General features: G+C 41.0%; 1 protein-coding gene across 4 annotated transcripts in view; it reads left to right on the plus strand.

The window, feature by feature from the left end:
* The first annotated feature begins 1,473 nt into the window (after positions 1–1,473).
* The window catches only part of LOC137322880 (palmitoyltransferase ZDHHC20-B-like), an 88,973-nt gene continuing 65,674 nt past the window's right edge, over positions 1,474–24,772 (plus strand). For 2 of the 4 annotated variants that reach the window (XM_067986067.1, XM_067986068.1), the window contains exons 1-3: positions 1,474–1,616; positions 8,109–8,135; positions 16,480–16,574. In XM_067986067.1, coding sequence (XP_067842168.1) covers positions 1,499–1,616; positions 8,109–8,135; positions 16,480–16,574 — 240 coding nt within the window. In that variant the 5' untranslated portion in view covers positions 1,474–1,498. Of the gene's footprint in view, positions 1,617–2,316; positions 2,768–8,108; positions 8,136–16,479; positions 16,575–24,772 lie in introns of those variants that run through there. The other 2 variants (XM_067986071.1, XM_067986069.1) reach the window with 2 other exon arrangements.

The following is a 24,772-nucleotide window of genomic DNA, read 5'->3' on the forward strand; positions in this document are numbered from 1 at the left end:
AGATGCAGCAGGTAATCCGGAAGGCAAACAGAATATTGGCCTTTATTTCTAGGGGGGTGGAGTATAAAAGCAGGGAAGTCATGCTACAACTGTACAGGGTGCTGGTGAGACCACACCTGGAGTACTGCATACAGTTCTGGTGCCCTTATTTAAGGAAGGACATACTTGCATTGGAGGCAGTTCAGGGAAGGTTCGCTAGGTTGATTCCGGGTATGGAAGGGTTGTCTTGTGAGGAAAGATTGAACAGGTTGGGTCTATACTCATTGGAGTTTAGAAGAATGAGAGGAGATCTTATTGAAACATACAAGATTCTGAGGGGACTCGATAGGGTAGATGCTGAGAGGATGTTACCCTCATGGGGGAATCTAAAACTAGGGGGCATAGTCTCAGAATAAGAGGTCGCCCGTTTAAGAAGGAAATGAGGAGGAATTTCTTCTTCCAGAGGGTCGTGAATCTTTGGAATTCTTTGCCCCAAAAAGCTGTGGAGGCTGAGTCATTGAATACATTCAAGGCTGAGTTAGACAAATTTTTGAACAGCAAGGGAGTCAAAGGATATGGGGAAAAGGTGGGAAAGTGGAGTTGAGGTAAAAATCAGATCAGCCATGATCTCATTGAATGGTGGAGCAGGCTCGAGGGGCCGAATGGCCTACTCCTGCTCCTATCTCTTAAGGACTTATGGACAGACATTCAGCATGTTAACCCCCCCCCCCATTAAATCCAAAGAAATCAATTCTGAAAAGGGAAAACATTAAAACCTGTCTTTTCTCCAACCAGATGCTGACGGACCTGCTGCTGTATTTCCTGAAACTCTGTTTGTATTCCCCACTAAATCTTTTGAGTCCTCCATAGAATATAATTGCAACAGGAGTCAATATGGTAGAGAAAAATATATATAAAATCAAGTGTTTTTGGATATTTTCAGTGAAATTATAAAAGCAAACCTGAAGCATTAAAACTCATTCCTGGGATTGGCATTTATGATCAACAGATTTCATGTTTAAGAAAGAGAAAGAAGTTGCATGTATATAATGCCTTTCACAACCTCACGACATCCCAAAGTGCTTCACAGCCAATGAGTTACTTTTGAAGTGTTGTCATGTATGGAAGCTTTACTTTGACATATACATTTTTAAACCAAAATGAATCAGTCCCAGTGATTGAAAAGCTGCCTGGTCTAAACACTTTTTAAAAAAAAAACCATGGCCATGCCAATTCTTACTTCACCATAATGAATGATTGAAAGCTGCCAGGTCTAAAATAATTTTTCAAACTCAATGAACCATGGCTATGCCAATCCTTACTTCACCACAATTGAAAGCTACCAGGTCTTAAAAAAAATCAAAACCCAAATGAACACGGTCAAGCCAATCCTTACTTCAATGCAAGTCGACCACGTGACAGATACCCCTCCGAGGTTCCTCCCATAGGTGGCGTGCTTGTGCGTGCTGACGCTTGCGGAGCTGTTCGCGATGACTTCAGATGGGGGGGAGGGAGGAAGATGGCGCCGTCTAATGTTCTGAGGTGTTGTCAGCGGGTGGTCGGCTGGATTCCTGTTATTTTTATCGCGCTCGTCGCCTGTTGGTCTTACTACGCTTACGTGGTAGAATTATGTATCTGTGAGTAAAAAGAATAAACACACGCACGATCTGTAGTCGTTCCTTTTTTAAAAAAAAACATTGTATTATACAGGCGGGGCAGGACCTGGGATTAGAGCAGGAGGAACTGACCGCCTCGGTCTCCCTGTCAAAGCCAGGTAAAGGAGCCTCTCCGACAGCCGCGCACAGGCTGGGGATCAGCCGGGGTTTAAAGGATGCGGAGAGTGTGCGGACTAGAGCCGCCCGCCGCTTTTACACTGATGGTTTACAATCTGCAGGCAGCGAGCTATCTCCTCCTCGGTCCCCAGCAACTCCCAGTCAGTCCAGCTGCAGATGGCCAGAGTAACAACCCTGTGGATTTGATCATTTTAAACTGAAGAGGTTGGCCAGCAAAAGAATTAACTTGCAATCGAATCGATCTTGATTCTATTCATCGTCACCTGTCGAATTACTTTGTTGTTTTTCAAAATACGTACTCGGTAATGACCGGAGCATAGAAAAAAATGGACTTAGATGCCTTAAACTGTATGCCATTGGCGTTGGAAAATGGTAGCTTGTTTAGTTCCTTAAAGAAAGAGCAAGACAGAAAGTTAATGACTTTGATCTAATCGTTGAATCTAAATAAGATTGAGTCCTCCTTTTGATATAGTAGATAAATGGAAGCAAATTGTGTAGATGGTGTAAAATCTCCCTCTTAATAGCTGTGTTAAATTTTCTGTGATTTTTCTCCGGCTCAGCTAGTAAGTAGGTGATCTTCACAGACCAGGAAGTCCCAGACTCAATACCCTCCGCTGAGTTACCTCATCTCACTCGGGGTGGCACTACACTGCTGCTGTCGTACTTGGTATTTCTGGGTTAGGGAGGAAATAATTGCCTCGATCGCCGCTTCTGATTGTAGCCAGTGATTTCTTCTGGAGATACACACTTGTGTGGATATTGGGTGAGGACAGGATCAAGATTGACTGTGATGCTTCTGCACTCAGAGCATGCTTAATGCCCAGTGGCTCACAAATGAAGAGAAAAATATTGGAAAATGCTTATGGAACTGTACTTCTAGGAGTTCCTAGAAGTTGATACCTTCAGGAGGAGGGAAAAGTAGTAAAAATCAGTAATGAAATTACTGTTGTGTGAAACCCTGATGGACACTACCTGATGACGGTAGTGACTTTTCTGTGAGTTTAAACATTTTTTTATTGGTGTATACTGTATGGGTAGTATTTAAAACTGCAGATGATGAATATTAATGTTCAAATTGGCCTAACTACAACAACTTGCATTGATATAGCACCTTTAACGTTGTAAAATGTCCCAAGGCGCATCACATGAGTGTTATCAAACAAAAGGACAGGTGACCAAAAGCTTGGTCAAAGAGGTAGGTTTTAAGGAGCATCTTAAAGGAGGAGAGGTTTAGAGAGGGAATTCCAGAACTTTGGGCCTAGACAGCTGAAGGCACGGCTGTCAGTGGTGGAGCAAATAAAATCAGAGATATGCAAGAGACAAGAATTGGAGGAGCACAGAGATCTCGGAAGGTTATAGGGCTGGTTGTAGGAGGTTACAGAGATAGGGAAGGGCGAAGCCATGGAGGGAGTTAAAAACAAGGATGAGAATTTTAAAATCGAGGCATTCCCAGACCAGGAGCCAATGTAGGTTAGCGAGCACAGGGGTGATGGGTGAACAGGACTTGATGCGAGTTAGGATATGGGCAGCAGAGTTTAGGATGAGCTCAAGTTTATGGAGGGTGGAAGATGGGAGACCGGCCAGGAGAGCATTGTCAAGTCTACAGGTAACTAAGGCATGGATGAGGGTTTCAGCAGCAGATGAGCTGAGGCCAGGACGGAGAAGGGCGATGTTACGGAGGTGGAAGTAGGCGGTCTTGGTGATGGAGTGGATGTGTGGTCGGAAGCTCATCGGGTAAAGTAGGATGCCAAGGGTGCGAACAGTCTGGTTCAGCCTTGGACAGTGGCCAAGGAGAGGGATGGAGTTGGTGAACTATACTGAGATAATTTGCAGTTGTATCAATTTTGGTAATGTTAGTTTTAAAAAAAAACACATCTGCCAAAATGCCCTCCCCACTCCAATGCTGTTTGTGCATTACAAATGGCACTATGCAGAATTTATCTGAATGTGAGGCAGACAGGGCCATGTTCAAGACCTATGTTGGTATTAAATGAAGTTGGTACAAATAGAACATTATAGTTGCTTTAGAAGTCATTGCAATAGTAACAAAGCAGAAGGTGAAAAAAGAATAACATTATTTCAGAGATGTGTAATTTGTTTTGTTGGTGTTTATTTCTAAATCTCTTCCCAAAGTCACCTGTGCAATCTTGCAGGACATGGGTGTTGTTCTCAAACTCAGTGATATGCCTGTCCCTTTTATGTATAAATGTATTTATTTAAACAGTATAAGCCACTATTGCCTCACAGCTTATTGCCTGGAATATAAAAGTTCATTCACTAAATGTAAAGATGAAAATCAACTTGTGTTTGATTTGCTAGAAGATTCATCATTATCAAAAAGTTGAAACCACACAGCAGGACAATCAATGTCTGTGGGGAGGACAGACAGTTGACATTTCAAGTTCATTCTTTTAAAAACAGGAGAGGGACAGAAATACTAATGCAAGCAAAAAGGGGGTAGAAAACATTTTTTATATATGTGTGTGATATAATACACACACACACAAGAAGCATTACTGATGTAACAGTCTCAGTTAAGTATTAGATGCATTGAGATAGTAAAGAGAAAAGGGATGCGTAACTACCTAAGGAAGTGAGGGGCCTGAAGTAAAGGCAAGAAAATGGGAGAAGTGTAAAACCTGGGGGTCTGGTATGAAATTGAAATAGATTTGAAAATAAGGATATGACTAAAAGCTGAAATTAATGAAGTCAATGCTCGGAGCATTGTAGGATACCTAGGAGAAAGATGAGGCAACAGTGTAGGAGGCCTGTGAAGTCAGAGGAGAAATTGGCAGAAGAGTTAGATTGGTGAACCACCAGTAGCTTAGTGTCACATTTGCAGAGAACAGAGATAATAAGCATAGCAGTCACCTAATCTGCATTTGGTCTCCCCATTGTGGAAGAGACCGCACTTTGATCAGTGAATACGGTAGACTAGATGAGAGTTAGTGCATATAAATTGCTGTTTCACATGGAAAATTGTCAGGGCCCTGGACAACAGTGTGGGTGGAGGTGAATGGACAGGCGATACATCTCCTGCATTTGCATGTAAAGGTGCTAGGGAAGCAGCTGGAAGTTGGGGTGGTGGCAAAGTGCACCAGTGTTAGGGAGGGAGCAGTCCCTCTGAAAGCAGAGTGGAGGGAAAGATGTGTTCTGTGATGGGATCATTTTGTAGGTGGCAGAAATGACATGATCTGGTGAGCATGATCGCACCATGGAACCCATCTTTCCCTCCCTTCCCTCTCTATTTTCTGTAGGGACCATTCCACCGCCCAACTTCCAGCAGCCGTTCCCCCATCACCTTACCGTGCAAACGCAGAAGTATCACCTGTCCATTCACCTCCTTCCACATTCTATTCAGGGACTCAATTACTCTTTGAGCAACAGCAATTTATGTGTAATTCCTCTAATCTAGTAAGAAAAGAAGAAAGAATTTGCAATTATATAGTGCCTTTCACGTCCTCAAGATCTCCCAAAGCACTTCAGTCAGTGAATTTTTGAAGTACAGCCACTGTTGTCATGTAGGCAAACATGGGGACCAATTTGCAAACAGTAAGGTCCCGCAAACAACAAATGAGATAATTGGCCACTTAATCTGTTTTGATAATGTTGGTTGAGGGATAAATGGTGTCCAAGATATCAAGAATGTCCTGCTCCTTTTCAAATAATGTCATGGGATCTATTATGTCCACCCATGTAGGAAGGTGAACCTTGGTTTAATGTCGCATCTAAAAAATGGCACCTCTGACATTGGACCACTCACTATTATATTGTATTTGTTGCTCACAGTCTCCTCTACACTGGGGAGACCACATGCAGATTAGGTAACTGCCAACTATCTCTGTTCTGTCCGCATGTGTGACACTAAGCTACCTGTGGGTCACCACTTTTAACTCTCCCTCCAATTCTCTGACCTCTTGTCATTGGTTTTGTATTCTGTTGCAATGGAGATCAACACAAGCTTAACGGGCAATATCTCATCTCATCTTTCTTCTAAGCACACTGCAACCCTCAGGTCTGAATCTTGACTTAAACTTTATCAGCATCCTCGTTTTTAAACTTGTTTTAATTTCACACCTACCCTCCCACCCCCATTCAGGCTATCCATTTTTAAAATTTTCTCGCATTTACCCCAGGTCTCTCTCTTTCTTAGCTATTCACAACCCCTTTATTTCTTTAAATGCCTTAACGCTACTGTCTATTACTTGACTGAGATTATCTGGTACATTATTCCACTGATACTACCTCTGTTCATTTCTTTTTTTTTAGCATATATATTTCCCCCTCTTTTTCTGACCATGTTAATATGCACAAGGCTACGGACCAAATGCTGGAATATGGGATTAGAGTAGACAGGGCTGATGGCCGGCGTGGACACGATGGGCCGAAGGGCCTCTATCCGTGCTGTATAACTCTATGACTCTATGACACATCTGTCTTTTACTCAGTTTTGAAGACATGTACATGCCCAATACATCAATACTCTGCCTTCTCCAAAAATGTTGACTGACTGCTGTGATTTCAGCTTTTCTGTGACTGCTGAAAGTTTTTGTTTCAAACTTTCAGCATCTGCAGTATTTTGCTTTTTGCATCTTTATCAAATTGCTAGTTATTCTGTGGGAAAAAAAATTACATTCCAGAAATATTTTACTATTGGATAGGACTTGAAGAAAAATCAGACCTGCATTAACCGGAATAATTTGCTGAATATATTCTAAAATCTACTGGGGAGGGGTGAGAGGAATCAAAGTTTGGCTTCCCTCCAAAATGTACCGTTTCATACTGTGATCCGATTTTCATCAGAAAATAAGGGGTAGTACTGTATCTTAATTGCTTCAACTAATTACATTAAAATAGGGGAAACTATGAACTGACAAGAAACTAAGCAACAATTACAGGACATGACTGTTGCATAACCTGCTTGCAATTTTGGCCTGTTTTGTTTATGCTTCCTCTTAGTTGGCAGCAGTGAGTACACCACATGGAAACAGCTATTGTTCTATGTGCTAAATGTGTAATGTGCAACTTGTGCCAGGAAAGAAAGGTGTCAGGCTTCCTGATGGGTTGTTTCTCCCTGTATATTTAAATGTCATATTTTGTGCCGTTAATTGTTTAAATGTATTACTACTGTATATAAACCTGGGCTAAGTATTGGGATATTAAAACTTGACAAGTTTAGCTTGTTATTGTACTTCAATATTGTGTCATCCGGTTCAGATTCACTTTCTAAAGCTTTTCAAGAGCTTACTTAATAATGTTAGAGAAAGTTTTTGCAAAGACCTGAAGTTTCAGGCTTCCCAGACAGCTCAGTTGACATCAGATTAAAAGGTCCTAAGAAGGGGAAAATTATCCAGAGCTCCTGATCCTGATTGCTATCGAGTGACCCCTGTTGGAAAGTACATGTATAGATGTTGGATGAGGACAAGATGGTTATGATGTCTTACCCATACATTCAAATACCCTGCCAAAGGTCACCATGTAAGCTCACACATGAAGGCCAGTAGGGCGATGGAGGGTGACCAGTGCCTGTAGAACCAAACTCCATCAAGAGTTAACAGCTTCAGGAGAGGATAAAATTGATGAAAAGAAACAAAAAGGAGATTCTCACTATTTCAAAAGGTCTCTTTTTTTTAGCCTGGCAACTTTATCCATAGAAATAGAAGCAATTCTGCCACAGTGCCCTAGGCTCCCAATTGCTGTGGAAGCCACCTGTTTACATTGCCAAACACAGTCAGTCCATAGCACTGCAACACTAAAAACAACTGTACATTGAGAATCTTGTACATGTATAGCAGAAGCAAAATACTGCAGATGCTGGAAATCTGAAATAAAAACAGAAAATGCTGCAAATACTCAGCAAGTCAGGCAGCACGTGTGGAGAAAGAAACAGTTAATAATTCAGGTCGAAGACCTTTTGTCAGAACTTGTACATGTATAGTTGTTTTAAATCACAGGTTGAGTTTGTTTCATTGGTTTGAGGAAGGTGCATATAGGCATGAGTAAAATTTTCATGGCTGGCCTTTGACTCCAGCAACAGTGTTTGTATTGACACCAAGAGTGGGACTGTTCAGAGGCACTTGTGAAAATCGCCCCTTGGGTAGATCATTGCATCTTCAGAGGCAGCAGTGTCACTTTGAGTATTTTATAGTCCATAAAGCAAGGGCTGCCATTGGCGGCAGTGCTGTAAAATAAATGGGACATTGTATTTTGGCTACCTATTAATGTGGCTATCATAGTTTGGACTTGCTGATAAAATTGTGAAAGAGCTTTGGTTAATGTGTAAGTTTACATCTTCTGGTGTCGCAAGTTTCAACTGTTTCTTTTTCTATCTTGCAGCTACCATCCAGAGCATTGGAGAAAAAGGTGAGGATTTATATTTAACCTACTGTGTTTTGATGTCTCAGAAAAGTAACACGACAAAAAATGCTTTGTATTTGAATATGGATAGTTTTCTCATTTGTGTTCAAGTAAACATAGAACTTAGTTGTGATATGACTACAATTTCATTTTACCATGTATATTTTATGCAGTCATCAATGGGAGGGGTATCAATAATAGGGTAAGGAACACTTAACTACTCAGCATTCCAGGGTAATTACAGCATGAGCCATATGGAGAGTAAAGCTGTCTGAATCCCAACCTTAGAAGTCAACATGTATCTCCTGGGGTATAAATCTTTAGTCTTGCACATCAGCCATTTTTGTTGCCCCTCTGAAATTGCAATCTAGTGACAGTTGTTGCTGGATTTTGGCAGACTTGTGATATTATCTCACTCAGAAACAAAGTTATATTGTTCAGTCTGGCCTGAATTTGAACTCGTTTCCAATGTGCAGGGAGCTTGTCACTCATTGTTTCTTCCTCTCCCAATCATAGTTAATTATTCCTAAATGATCATATTATGTGTGACAAAATAGTATTTAGCTTATCTAGTGTATTGCAGTACAGCAGTTTACATTATTTTGCAAGGACGGTTTTGTTACTGTGTATGCATGTATACATGGATGAGGAGTTATGAAGCGAGACGTGAGAAGTTGGGGCTTTTACTGGATCTGAGAAATTTGAAAGACCTCTGAGATCTTCAAGATTATGAAAGGTTGTGATTCGATAAATAGTGATAGTTGTTTCCATTGGCTGGTAAGATGGTAAAGAGAAATCACAAATTTACAGTAATAAAAATTGAAGGAGAAGTTAGAAAAAAATAGTTTATATAGAGGGTCATTAGAATGTGGAATTCTCTACTACAAACAGTAGTTGAAGCAGAGGCCATTGAATTCTTTCAAAATACATTTGAATAGTGAGTCAGACAGTGAGATGCCGTTTTTGTGCAGCTTTTGGAGAAGTAGCACATCTCAGACAGCAACTTCCAGATTTCCGCATTTAACGGCTCACGTGTGGTCGCCGGAAGTTACTGTCCGATTTGCACATAAATAATGGTGTCTGCTGTTAGCCTCACTGTTATTTTTACAGCAAAATCCGGCCCAATACACTACATCCTTGAAGTGTGGTGGAATAATGAAAATAGGAGTCAGATTAAAATCTACATTCAGCTATGTTAAAAGAATGTGAGCTTTTCTAAAATAAATGTCAGTTATTTTGGGTTATACTGATTAAAGCATCCTCATTGTAATCCTGTGTTTGTCAAATACAGGTATCTAAAATTTTGAAGGGAAGAATACATGTTTGGAGCAATCTGCTTTACATACTCCATCTTAATGCTGAAATGTATTTGATATTTTGTTAGCTACTAGGGCAAAAAAGATACTTACAGAATATGATAAAGAACACTAAGGTACTGTATGATGTTCTTTATAATATTTGACTAACTCTGGTATACTACTGAATATTTGATAACACACACTGCTGGAGAATTTGGCTGGGCCTGGATTAAGTGATGTAAAATTTAATGCAACTGTGACGTTTCCTTTCAAATTTTCCTTCCAATTTCTCCCTTAGCTTCTCCTAAGCTGATGATTTGTACTATACAATGTCATGGGTATCACTATCTCTTCAGTACCTTACCCAAGTGTTTTTTTTAATGTGAGTTTGAAACAAAGAAGGTTCACTAGATTGATTCCTGGAATGAGAGGGTTGTCTGAAGAGGAGAAATTGAGTAGAATGGGCCTGTATTCTCTGGAATTTAGAAGAATGAGGGGTGATCTCATTGAAACATATAAGATTCTAAGAGGGCTTGACAGAGTAGATGCTGAGAGGCTGTTTCCCCTGGCTGGAGAGTCTAGAACTAGGGTTATAGTCTCAAAATAAGAGGTCAGCCATTTAGGACCGAGATGAGAAATTTCTTCACTCGGGGTTGTGACTCTTTGGAATTCTCTACCCCAGAGGGCTGTGGATACTCAGTCGTTGAGTATATTCAAGACTGAGATCAATGGATATTTGGACACTAAGGGAATCAAGGGATATGGGGATAGGGTGGGAAAGTGAAATGGAGGTAGATCGTCAGCCATGATCTTATTGAATAGCGGAGCAGGCTCGAGGGGCCATACAGCCTAATCCTATTTCGTAGGTTCTTATGGAAAGTAGTGATTGTCAACATGGGGCATGTCACACTCAAACCCAACCCAGTCCACCTGCATTTCCAGCAAGTGATCAAGAACTGGGTACTGGTTGATTTAATTAACTTACCCCCCTCTTGCCCAGGAATAGTGAGGCAAATTGTGGTGCCCCATTGTCACCTTGGCTGAGATTGACTTATTCAGAACAAACCAGTGATAAAACCTGAGACCAAAGCTGTTGTTAATGGTGCTCCTGATTCCGGCTAATCATGAACTAAGAACTAGTAGTGAGGAATGGGGCAGCATCAGATTATTTATTTAAAGGGACAGTATTTCCTTTGTAGATTAAACCTCATTTAATATCTTGTAGAATATTTTTCTTCTCAGGAACATGTGGTACACAAAATCAAATTGCAGTAATTCAGAACCATGCTCCTTAGTATCATATTCCATTTACTTTACAGGGTTGTATCCAGCAAGAACCCTGTCGGAAGCAACTTTGTAAAGTAAATTGAACTGATTCCAGTGTTGTACCCACAAAGACTTCCCTGTGACATAAACTACTTTTGTCCAGTTTTATTGTTTAAATCCGGTCTCTTCATAAACGATTTTAAGAAAAAAAACAACTGCAGTTCAGATTCCTGTAACCAGCTTATTTTGATGCATGTATTGCAAGATCAGTTCAAACTGGCTTTCAAACTCTAAGCTTGAGGGGTGGAACCAAGCTAAGCTTTAAATCCAACTGTTAGTTATGAAAATTCCAAACGAGCAACCAGTGAAAGGGTATTTAAGTGACTGGATTAACTCATTAATCTGAATAATCAGAAGATAGTTAAACCAATTAGAAATTTCCCAGGAAAAGATAAAATATACTAGATAACTCCATAAGGCAGAAAATATTAAAACTTTGAAAGGGAGCACATTAATAAAAATCATCTATAAAAAGAGTTTTGTTGTGACTTTTCCTATTTTGTCTATTTTTGAGTTAGACAAAAGACTTTCTGCTGTAAAAATGTATAACATCTACATCACTATTGGCAATTTTAAGGCAATTGGCAAAAGAACCAGAGGTGAGACGAGGAGAAATTTTTTTACACAGCAAGTTGTTATGATCTGGAATGCACTGCCTGAAAGGGTGGTGGAAGCAGATTCAATAATAACTTTCAAAAGGTAATTGGAAAAATACTGGAAGGGGAAAAATTTGCAGGGCTGTGGGGAATGGGACTAATTGGAAACTTCTTTCAAAGAGCTGGCACAGGCACAGTGGGCTGAATGGCCTCCTTCTGTGCTGTATCATTCTATGACTCTATCACTATTACATTGTTCACTTGTTCTTTGTTTGTGGAATAAATATGCTTGATATCAAACTGAAAAAAAACAAGTCCTGCTGTGATTCTGTGCCTCTTTGAGGCTGAAGTCAGATCTTGGGACTGCGTAAGATATGAGAGCTGAAATAATCTAGGATCGAAAGGACTAAAAATGTAATACTTGCCTTGATAGGTATTGTCCCACTATTTTTTAGTCTGGTCGCGAACATGCTCACCTATAGAAGCCAAGAATGCACATTCCAAGTTGCTGATCTGTACAGACTTTCCTCTGTCATCAGGAAAGGTCTGTACAGATACTGGGGAAGATCCTGACCAGACTGACAGTTGCAAATGTGGACTTCGCTGCAACTATGCATGCATGAGATTTACACCTCTGCAGTTCTGTTAAAGTTGTATTCATTATTTCGGAGCATCTGTTTTGCACATGTGTAGTTGTCATTGTTGCTGAATCCACCCTGAAATGTAAACAGGGCAGACCAGCAGGAAGGGAGCCAGTGAAAGTGGCTCTTTAATATAAATGGAGAATGATGAGGTCCCCTGGTGTTCTATGATTCTGTGGCTACAGGATCTGCCCCGTCCTTGTTTTTTTTCTGCACTTGAGTGCTGTTGATGGGATTCACTCTTGATTGGCTCTCACTTACTGCGCTTGCTTTCTGTGCTTGAGAACTGTGGCAATCAGTCAGCATAGTAGGCAGAAACCAAGCAGAGTGAGTTCTAGCAACAGCACTGCATTAAAATTAAATACACTGCCATTCAAGTTCAGTGTTTCGAGATGAAATCCTGGCTCTCAAAGACTTGGTGGGTGGTGAGGAAAAGAGCAGTGCATAAGGCAAAAAAACTAAATCTCCACTGAAACCCTGTGTGTCACTTCCTTTATTACAAACTGAATTTCTTGCCCCTGTATTCTACTCTTGGATGATTTTGTAAATATAGTATTTGCTAAGTAAGTATGATAGTAATACCTTAGATAAATACTGAACCAATCTTTATTATATTACCAACTGGCAAATTTGGAGCACTTGGATTAGTTTATAGTGCTGAATTGTGATGCCAGCTATCCATTAGACCAAGGCTAATACTAATGCAGAAGAAGTTGCTTGTTGAGTTGCATTTGTTTCTTGTAATCTGTTAGGCTGTCAGTATTTGAATTTCTATAATATGGCATGTCAATGCTGATTCCTTTAATAATTTCAGATCAGTAAGGATAGGATGGAAGAGCGCTCATGCAGATGAAGTAGCAGATTGTCTAGGTTAATATGCTGTGAAGTACATTGAATACATTAACATGAGTGCTTTTGTGCTGGTAGATCAACACTATTGAGATGAAAGATCCATAATCGGAGAGGACTTTGTACAAGGAAGTAGCAATCACTCTGTAATACGTGATTCCAAAAAAAGGTTGTGTTGCAGTACTTTTGGTAAAAGGCTTTGGCCTGTTTTATTCCCTCTGGATCAATACCAATTTTTGTTGAGATTACATTTTCTAAACCGATTCAGTTGTGGTTATAGCAGTAAATTGAATTTAACCTCTGCTTAACTGACTTTTAAAGTTTATTAACTGGAGGCACTTATTTATCACTGAGTTAAATTCTACACCTCCAGTGATTCTAAAAAGTACTGAATTAACTTTATTTGCTCATTCCAGATTATAATTTCTCAAGTATTATAATCTAATTTTTGTTTCTATTGTTTGCTGATGATGATTAAGGATCACATGGGAGTAAGTTATAATAATCACTGTGGTGAGCTATCATATATTTGTCCATGGTCACTACATATTGAACTACTACATTGAAAGTAAATGTAAAAAGTTGAAGTATAGTAAAAATATAGTAAAAAGTTGGAGTACACAGCCCTCTCTAGCTGTGGATTCTATCTAATCAATTAGTGATGATTTTATTTCACAAACTTCCATTGCATTTGGTACAAAGCACTGAATTATATTTCTGATATCTTGGTGTTAATTGACTATTTTGCCTATTCTGTTGGTATTGCACAGTGCCATTTGCATCCCAAATTTTAACTCTGGCATCGGTATCTGCTTCTGGCATGCCAGAATTCTCTGTGTATCATAGAGAAAATGGATAGGCTACAGGGTATGGTGGTGTAGGTTGCAAAAGACACTTGAATTATCAGTCTTATGTAAGGTTTATTATCATAGAAAGTTTACAGCACGGAAGGAGGCCATTCAGCCCATCGAGTCCGCGCCAGCTCTCTGCAAGAGCAATCCAGCTAGTCCCACTCCCCCGCCCTATCCCCATAGCCCTGCAAATTTTTTACTTTCAAGTACTTATCCAGTTCCCTTTTGAAGGCCATGATTGAATCTGCCTCCACCACCCCTTCAGGCAGTGCATTCCAGATCACAACCACTCGCTGTGTAAAAAAGTTTTTCCTCATGTCGCCTTTGATTCTTTTGCCAGTCACCTTAAATCTGTGCCCTCTGGTTCTTGACCCTACAGCTAATGGGAACAGTTTCTCTGTATCTACTCTGTCTAGGCTCTTCATGACTTTGAATACCTCTATCAAACCTCCTCGCAACCTTCTCTGTTCCAAGGAGAACAACCCCATCTTCTCCAGTCTATCCACATAACTGAAGTCCCTCATCCCTGGGATCATTCTAGCAAATCTCTTCTGCACCCTCTCTCAGGCCTTCACATCTTTCCTATAAGTGCGGTGCCCAGAACTGAACACAATACTCCAGTTGTGGCCGAACCAGTGTTTTATAAAGGTTCATCATTATATTATGTACAGTGCCAGCCTCCCCTCTTTGGATTTTCATATAATGCTGTCAATATATCAGGTACAACACCATCAAAAGCATCAGAGTTGGCACCTGGGAGTCACTTTCCCCAGATTGCAGAGGATTTAGTGTTCTGATTTGTCTGTGTTTATAGCCAACTCTTCCTACAGTGCTTATTGTTATGTGTTTACTTTGATGAGGAATGTCATTTTGAGTAGTCTGGAAATATGAGTTGGGAAAAGATTGAAAAATTAAATGGTTAATGCAGCTAACATTTTGAAAGGTTGAGATGAAATTTGCTAGGATGGTTTATAAATAGAAACATGGAGCTCAAGAGCACAGAGATAATAAATTTGTGCACAGCAATGGTTAGGCCACAGTTAGAGTACAGTATGCAGTTTCAGACACCCCATTAGAGAAGGGACATTAAAGCTATGGAGGATTTTGATGCGGTAAATAGGGAAATATTATTTCCTCTGGTTGGGGAGTTAGTGATGAGTTAAAATCCTAGCTGAGAGGTTGAGTGCATAACCGGTCTATTATTCATCGCCAGATGCGACTGAGTCGTTTCCAGCATTACCATGCCTTGCTTTCCTCAGTCAAAACTGCCTCTATTCCAAGATAATCCCGAAAACCAAGGACAACTTGGAGCTCATGTTCTCAATGCCAACTGCCTCCTCAAATATTTCCCCTGCCATCACCTGGGAGATGAGGTGTGAAGAACCCATAGATTTTTTTTCATCTCCAAGATTGAGACATTCTGTGCAGCTGTAACTCCCTCTGCTACCCCTTATTTTCCGCCCTCTCCATGCACCTGACTTCCCTCAGTCCCCCATCCACTCCAGCTAATGCCTTATAGCTCTGCAGTTTCTCCTTGATCTCAACCATTGCTCTCTCCAAGCTCATCTCTTTCATAAAACCTACCCCCTACTCCTTTGATCCCCTTTCTATTCAACCCTTGATTGCTGAATTACACCTTCTGGTCCCCATGTTAATTGGCATTTTGAACAGCTCCCTTTCTTTATACAGCATCACTCTCCCTTTCAAAACCTTTGTCATCATTATCCCCCTCAAAAAACTGACCCTGTCTGTCCTTTCCAGCTACCACCTCATTTCTAACCTCCATTTCCTCTAAGATTATCACCTTCTAACTCTGTTCTTGACTGTCCCAAAGCTCGCTGTTGGAATTCCTCCAGTCTACATTCCACCCTGCTTATAGCACCAAGACTACCCTAGCCCAAGTCTTCAGTGACATCCCTTATGACTATGACCATGATGTGTTATCTCTCCTTGTCATCCTTGACTTCTCCACAACATTTGACACAATCTTCCTCCACTGTTCAGCTTTGTGGGACTACTGTTGCATGGGTTAACACCTACCTATCCAAATGCAGCCTGCATATCTCCAGCAGTGGCTTCTCTTCCCATTCCTTCATGGCTTTGTCCCACTCTATCTTTGCAACTTCCTCCAGCCATATATCTCTTTTCACCTCCTTCAGTTGTCCAACACTGACCTTTAGTGCATTCCCTCTCACCCCCCTCGCTCCACATTGGTGGCAGAACCTTCAGTCACCTCAGCCTTTCTCTTTAGAACTCCCTCCCTAAATCCCTCTGTGCTTCCACCCCTCTCAATTTTTAAAAAAATCTTCTCTGAACCCAAATTTTTGACTGAGCTTTCAATTACATTCCCCAGTCTCTCCCTCCATTTCCTGATCTATTCTATTTTTATTTCCTTTTCCTTTCTGTAAAGCGCCTTAGTTCATCTATGTTAAAGGCATTATATAAATGCAAGTAATCAGTAGGAGAAATTTCTTCATGCAGAGTTGTTAGAGCATGGAATGTTTTGCCACAGGGAGGAGTTGAGACTGAGAATATTACATCTTTTAAGGGCAAGCTGGATAATTATTTGAAGCAGAGGGAGGCACAGGGCTACGAGGAGAGCACATGGTAGTGGGATTAATTTTAGATTGCAAAGAGCTGGCACAGCCACGATGTGCCAAATGTGTTGTAAGCTTCAATGGTTCTAGGATCCTGTTATAGTTTGGACTGGAAAAAAATACATAGCCCAACAATAGAGCATTATATTTTTGTTAACTTTAAAATGCTCTTATTTTTCTTCTTTGTTTCAGTTGTCTACCTTGTGGTGTTCCATCTATCTTTTGTCATGTTTGTGTGGTCCTATTGGAAGACTATTTTTACATCCCCAGCCAATCCGTCAAAAGAGGTGAGTGCTGCATTACCTGAGAACATTTAATTGAGTTCTATGATTTTCATTTGAAAGTTCTAGGAAATGCTAATTCTAACACACAAATTAAAATCAGTTTGTTTTATTAAATATGGAGGCTGGGAGTTTTTCAATAAAATACAGCTGTTGGAATTTTTTGGGAGTCAATAAAAATTCATGGGGTGAGGAAAGGGGGAACAAAGATTATCTGGTTTCATCAGATGATTGGTTGGATCAGATTCTAACTCAATATATTAGAGATTAAATCTGAATTACAACTATTTGTCAATAAGCATTTATTTTCTTTCTGGAGGTATTGGGTATTCAATAATAAACCTTAAAAGAAGGGGGCATATTAAGTCTAAGGTATTTCCTCTGATTCTTACTATTGCACCTCCAATAATTTTGGTACAGTTTTTGAAATTTTTTTTTAAAAAGACTTGACAGATTGGGAATATTTTAAGTTTATTTTTCACGCTCCATGTGGGCTATAGGACCAGCCGGCAAGTGGCTCCAGAGGGGATTAATTCAGATTGCAAATTTGTCTGATCCTGGCTACTGATCTGGAGACATTGAAGCAGAGAGACTTCACTACTGGCTGAGTCCTTCTGTGACCTCAGCTGCTACTGAAATTTTCTAGTTTATACCCCCATGATCACCTCTATCAGAAAACATGTTGATCTAAATTTAACCACTAGTCTTCACTTTACTGGTTATCCAACATCAATTGAGCTTAATTTGGGGATCCAGAATGCCAGTTTCGCTGAGCTAAGAAGTAACCTTCAATTAAAAAGATACCGTCATGTAGGAGTCTTGATAAACAATATTTTTAACTTGCCTCGGCAGATAGTTTGAAGGTAACCTCCAGGCATTCTTAACTTCTCCATTAAGGATTAAATGGAGAGCAAAGATGGCAGTAACCATTACTGCTGTGTCAACAGAAGATCAGGAAAGCTAACAACAGAAAGGAATGGTGAAATTTAGGGGTTGAAAAAGACATGGATTGTCTGTATTTGTGTTAAGGGATGCATGAATAAGTGAGTATTTTGCAGAATATTGCTCAGACTCTCCAGGTAGTTATTAAAGTTTAGGGTGATGAAGAACACTCTGTTTCAGTGAATCAGATTCTTTGTGTTTGATCCAATGTCCCTGCGAAGTTGAAACTAGATAATAGACAGCCCAGTTGAAGTATTGCAAGTTTTTGTATAATGTAGCTTTTCGCAGTTCAAATTATTAAAATAAAGTACTCTTAAATGGTACTGAATTCTATGTGCTATGAGATTTGAATATTCACTTGTAAAATGCACATTCATACAAATATTAGTCTTTCCTCGGTTTTCACTTTCAAATGTTGTTTTTAAAAAAATGATCACTGCAGATCAGTTTTTTTGTAAAGCATCAATGCTGCTTCATCAAAACATAAAGAATGGTGTTGCATAAATAAACCTTGCAGCTCCTCACTCTCTAGTTCTCTGAAAATACTCTCTAGGTCTCCCCCAATGACTCAACAAGTTTAGCCAATGAATAATAGTGCCTTGTAAACTACCAATGTCTCCAGTTCAATACGTATTCAGTACTACAATTATCATTGGTACGTGGGTTAAGATGAAGAATTCAACCAGGGTTCCTGCCCCTGTGCACTTCCAGAAGGGATTGCTAGGCAACAATCGTGTGGATGCCAGAAAACAATAGGTTTAATTATGTTGCTCTCTTCCATCCTTCCCTTCTCTTTTTTCCTCCACCCAACTCGGGTGAGATGCCGGAGGACACTTGGGGGGTGGGTTGGGGGCGGGTGGGAGTTGAAAATAGTTTTTTTGGGTCGCAACTGCAAGATTTTCGGACTTTGCGTTCCCAGTGAGAAGCCTGTACTTTTACACACCAACATTAAACCCGAAATAAAGTCGGGTTGCGGTCGTGACCCAAAAAACAACTATTTTCAACTCTGACCCGCCCCCAACCCACTCGTTCTTGGGGTTTAAAATCACCCCTTTGATGTCCAGGGAACTCAACCCCAGCAATAAGTCAACCATCAAGTGACTTTATATGTTGAGATTTCTAGGAATTTTACTTGCAGCTGAGTTCACAACATTACTGAGTAGAAACATTACTGAAGGAGGAGAGGGAAAATGGTGTGAAAAAATACTTACTCTTTTCATATATATTTATATTTATTCAATACATATTATATTTTGGTTTGTTTTCTGAAATAGAATCATAGAATGGTTACAGCACAGAAGGAGACCATTTGACCCATCGAGCCTGTGCCGGCTCTTCACGAGCAGTCCAGTCAGTCCCATTCCCCTGCTCTTTCCCCATAGCTTTGCAAATTTTTTCCCTTCAAGTATTTATCCAATTCTGTTTTGAAAGCCACAATTGAATCTGCTTACACCACCCTTTCAGGCAGCGCATTCCAGATCATAACTACTCACTGCGTAAGAAAAAGTTTTTCCACATATCAGATCATGTCTGCAGTAAGGTTCACGTAAAAATCACAGATGACTACAAACTATAATTAGATGTATGAGAGAAGAAGCAGCAAGATAAAAGGTGGTGCTAAATGAAATGCAAGACCTACCGTCATTACAAATCTCTGATTTTGTGTTGTTGTGAAAGCCTTGATGTTTAAAGTCAACTCTCCGCGACTGGTCTGAATTGGTCACATGCTTTCTCTAAATATCTAATGCAATCTTGATCTTCACTGGACTGCATGCAATGATTCATTGTAAAATGCGTTTCAGTTTACTTGAGGAAATACATTGGGCTCGATTTTAGGAGGGAGGCGGGTTGGCAGCGGGGGGTCGACTGGGCGCGTGGCTAACACGCCCAGTGAAATCGGGGTGCTCCGCACGCGATCGCAGCCTAATTAAAGGCACTTACCTTGGCTTCCGGGTTTTGTGCTGGAAAGCTGCGCAGCCGCATCATAGGCTGTCAGCTGGAGGAGCCCTATTTAAAAGGGCAGTCCTCCACTGTCTGATGCTGCAGAAAGGAGCCAAAATTACAGCATGGGGAAGGCTGCTCCCAGGTTTAATGATGCCTCACTCCGGGTCCTACTGGATGGGGTGAGGAGGAGGAGGAGGACAGAAATCTTCTCCCCGGTGGACGGAAGGAAGTGGCCTGTCTCTGCCACCACGAAGGCCTGGCTCGAGGTGGCAGAGGAGGTCACCAGCACCACCAACATATCAGCATCTGCGTACAGTGCAGGAGGCGCTTCAATGACCTAAGTAGGTCAGCCGAAGTGAGTACACTTACTCATTTCCCTACACTCTGTCTGCCACATCACCTCCCCCACCCCACACCTCCTTCTGCACTGCCAACACTACTCTATCACATCACTCCTCACACCCACTCAAAGCTCATCCTCATCTTACCTGCACTTACTCACCTCACCAGTACTCATCCCACCACGACCACTCAACCCAATCCTCATACAATCTCATGGCTCCGTCTCATACTCACCCTCTCATGCATCTCTTTCACGGTCAGCCTCACCCAACCTGCCACTACCTGTGCTGCAGCCACAGGGCATGCATCACACATGTGTAGTAGGAAGTGTAAGGCAAACGTGTTGTGAGCATGAAGGGGATGCACAAGGGTGTTTGAGGATTTGTCATGGTTTTTACTTATATTTGATTTCGGATCAACTCACATTACATATTATATTGGCACCACTACTGCCACGTCTTTGCAAATCTTGTCTGGTTTGTGCAATAATGCCCTTTCCTGAGGATCACCATGAAGACCCACACCTGATGCCACCGATTGTGTCACTACAGAGTGGGTGTAGCTGTATTTGCAGGGCTCTTTTGTGCAGACGACTGAGAGACGCCGGCCATGTTTCGGTGGCACACTGAAAGGATGCGGAGGAGAAGTTGTTGAGGGCAGTGGTGACTTTGACAGCGACAGGTAAGAAGATGGTGCTCGGGCCAGCCGGGAGCAGCTCAGCATGAAGGAGGCTGCAGATGTCCACGACTACATGTCAAGTGACTCTGAGCCTCCATGTGCACTGCTGCTCAGAGGTCCAGGAAGCTGAGCCTCGGTCTGTGGACCATGTGGCGAGGGTAGTGCCTTCTGCGACGCATCTCTCTCTGCCATTGCCCTCCCTCCTGCTGTGCAGGTGGATGTGTCACAGCACTGTGTTGTGGAGCTCCACATGTCAGAGATGGACGCGTGGCCGGCGAGGCTGGTGATGCTGTTCGTCCTCCGAGGAGGTCATGACTGCAGCTATGGCGGCCCCCATCCGGAAGATGTACATTTGAGGGGGTCCGCAAGGTAGGTAAATGTGTCTGCACACCGGGGTAAGTGTGCAAGTTTGTGAATTTTATTGTTAGGAGGAGGGTGGTGGAGGCCAAACTTTGTCCAAAGTGACAGAGTGGCCTCCTGCAATAAGTGAGGGTCTCCCCCCACCCTGTCAAATGGACCTTTGCAGCTGCCCCAGGCTGGTGGCTGCAACACATCCATTTCAACTGGGAGTGTTTCCCGCAGTAAGGGAAACAGTCTCAGTTGAGTTGAAAATCCCACCCCTCCTAAAATATCCTACAAATCAGGTCTGTAAACGACCTGAACTATCTAATTAATTGGTTTAAGTAGGATCCCGCCGGCCTTAATTGCCGGCGGGTGTCCCGCGTGCGGGGGCTGCGCGCGCATTTAAGCGCGTCACTGGGGGATCCGGAAGTGGGCGGGTTGGAGCAGGGCTCCAAACCCGCCCCGGGAATCCCCGATATTTGGAGCCCCCCACCCCTGGCCACGAACCCACCGTCTCGGATGTCCGAAAATTGAGCCCATTATCTCTGTGACTCGTATTGCCATTCCTTAAAAGTACATGACATTTCAGTGTGATATATAGAACTTGAATTGACTAAGATTGCATTTTTGTTGAAGCATTTTATTGCATGTAAATTTTTGCACGATGTTTTATCTCTTTGAATGCTAAGAGTTTTTAATGGCAGAAAACATGAATATTTTACAAGCCTGAAAGGACATTCCAAACTTAAAACTGTTAACTCCATTCTGAGAGCTGAACAGAGTGCATACTTCAGTCAGTTTAGGTTTTTTTTGTCTTAGTCTAGACTTAGTTTTGGCATGTTTGTTCATTAGTTTCTGTGGAATCATCCTACAATTTCCAGCTTCTTGACCATTTCTTTTCCACCCTGCGGTTTGTTTCTCCCTTATGTACAAGTTTTGTTTCAGCCATACTGCCATATTTCTGTAATATCTACCACATCTGACTTGTGTTTGACACCCTCAATCCTTGAAGCTACTGAATTCTGATATTTTGCATTCACCAAAATGGTAAGCATACTAAAGAAACTGATGCCAGTGATTTATTCTTTGCATTGTAAACATGGAGGGGTATGAGTTTGTTCTGTTAAATAACAATTTTACGTAGAAAATTTATTTTGCAAAATCTACTTTAAAATGTTGATCCACTGTCAATTATTGTGGGAAGAGCATGAATTAAACTGTTGCTTTTTTGCATGTAACTAAGACAAAATTTTAATTATGATCCAAATCACATTCTGTATTTTGGCAGAACAGATGTATTTTCAGTGTAATTTAGTCTCTGACTAAGAAGCTTTTTTTTACTATTTTCACTAACAAAATTGAACTGTAGAATATTTTGATATTGGGTGGTATTTAATGGTAAAATTTTGTTTTTCTCCTCCAACCTTGCTCTCCCCCAAGCTGTTTGCTACCTATATAGACGAGCCATTTAAACGTTCAACATTGTTGAATTTATTTTATATCTTACAATTTTGGGCATCTTACTTTAAAAGGGATACCAAGGCCATGGAAAGGGTGCAGAAGAGATTCACTAAAATGATACAAGGGAAGGAAAGCTGTAGTAATGAAGAAAAACTAGAGAAACTGGGGCTCTCTTCATTAGTGCAAACAAGGTGAAGAAGAGCTCTGATAGAGGTGTTCAAAATTGAGGTGCTTTGATAAGTAAATTGGGAAAAACTATTTCCAGTGGTTAGCCAGTTGGTAATTAGAAGACATAAATCTAAGATCATCCCCAAAAGAACGAATCATAGTATCATACAGCACAGAAGGAGGCCATTCGGCCCATCGTGCCTGTGCTGACTCTCTGAAAGAGCTACCAATTAGTCCCACTCCTCTGCTCTTACCCCATAGCCGTGCAAATATTTCCTTTTTAAGTATGTATCCAATTAGCTTTTGAAAGTTACTATTGAATCTGCTTCCACCACCCTTTCAGATAATGCATTTCAGATCATAACAACTCGCTGAGTAAAAGGATTTCTCCTCGTCTCCCCCTGGCTTTTTTGCCAATTATCTTAAATCTGTGTCCTTTAGTTACCAACCCTCTTGCCAGTGGAAATATTTTCTCCCTATCTATTCTATTAAAACCCCTTATAATTTTGAACACCTCTATTAAATTTCCCCTTAACCTTCTTTGCTCTAAGAAGAACAATCCAAGGGTAAGGTAGGAGATTTTATTATTAGAGAGGGCTGTTAGGAAATGGAATACCGTACCAGAAAAGTGGTGGAAGCAGAATTCATAATGGCTATTAAAAGGAAAATGGGTGAATATTTGAAAAAGAAAAATTTAGAATGGTATGAGAAAAGAGTTGGGGGATGGGACTGTGGCTAGTTTTTTCAGAGAACCGGTTCAGGCATAATGGACTGAATAACTACCTTCTGTGCTGTAAAATTCCATGATTGTTATTCTAATTGTCATTTATTCAGATAAGGTCCTTTTATGATTTCAGTACCTTTCTCTAATAAAGGATTTATTTGTGGTCGCGCCATGCTTTTCATCCTCTCCTGAGAGTGCTTCAACCCATTCTGCTGTTGTTTCATTACCTTCAAGCAGGTTGAGAGTGGCCTGGCTGATTTATATATTTTTCTGCTTTTGATTCCCTTGTTTCGTGCGACAGTGCATAGCCTCCTTTTAGCACCTCTGCAGGACTGCAAGGCCGAAATAAGGAACTTTCCTTGTGAGCAATTGTGAACAAGAAAGCAGGAGCTAGTCCCTTTCGTACATTTTTTAAGTAAAAGCATGATGCAGTCCCCACCGTTTAGTGGGCGCGTTCATGCGAACGTGATTTGCTGCTAAAAGCGATGGCTGGTATAACCTGACGGCCGAGATCCTGGAGGTGGCCGGCAACCCGGACAAGCACATTGTAGTTGAAAGACAGTAATTTTCTACAGTACCTTGGACAGGAGTTCTGTAAAGACAAAATAAATGCAGAGATTGTTGTGGATTTTTACTATTTTTGTAATTTAATACAGAGTACCACCAGGACAATATGTACAATCAATCAATCAATTTTATAGAAGCATTGATGTTGCGGCACAGGAGGAGCTACCCATTCTAATCCAATTTCCCGCCTGTGTTAACACGGGTGAGTAGTTTAGACCAGAATTGCTCCCAGTTTTGTAACCCATCTGCCCTCACCATGTCCGCTCTTTGGCCAGCAACTGCACAGACTAACACACTTTTAAATAGTCAGATCAGGGCTGGTTGTTACCCTAAACCTGAATTACTCCATCTGGAGAAATTGACTCTAACTGACTCTAACATGGAAACCAGGAGACTGGTTAAATTTCAATCCTGTAATTCACAGAATCCACCTAATTTAATTCGATATAATCTGAGTTTAATTAAAATAAAGTTCCACAGTGATCACTGTGTAAAAGGAAGATAACAATTCATTAAATTGTCAGAGACCCTTGATACAGCTGTTTCTGCCCAAAATAAATGGAGCACTGAAGGCGCTATAACCGGCAACTTTGAAATTCACTATAATGCAAATGGTTAGTGGTTATCACTTTTTGGAACGATATAAGTGACTGCCCGTTTTAAACGTGCACGTTTTAAGTGGTGGGAACTGAACTCTTATACCAGTTGATTTCATTCAGACCCAGTTAATGAACTGTCACAAATTAGACAATTGGCTATGTAGCTTTGTTGCAGAATAATATGTAATACAGTAAAAAAACTGTATAAAATTAGTTTAACATATCGTAATTAAGTTTTTGTGTTATGCTCTTTTGTTTCATCTTTCCTCCTTAATTGAGCAGATGGAATGGGAGCTATTTCCAGGCTTCTGCCGCTCTCAATCTATCGAACTGTGTTTGAAACTAGCTCGTAGTGACTCATGCCTCCTTTCTTTCTTCCCCCGCTCCCACTCCAGTGAGGATGCAGCTGTCCTTCACTCAGTTCCTTTCCTGATAGT

Source organism: Heptranchias perlo, chromosome 6, assembly GCF_035084215.1.
Source record: "Heptranchias perlo isolate sHepPer1 chromosome 6, sHepPer1.hap1, whole genome shotgun sequence".
NCBI lineage: Eukaryota > Metazoa > Chordata > Chondrichthyes > Hexanchiformes > Hexanchidae > Heptranchias > Heptranchias perlo.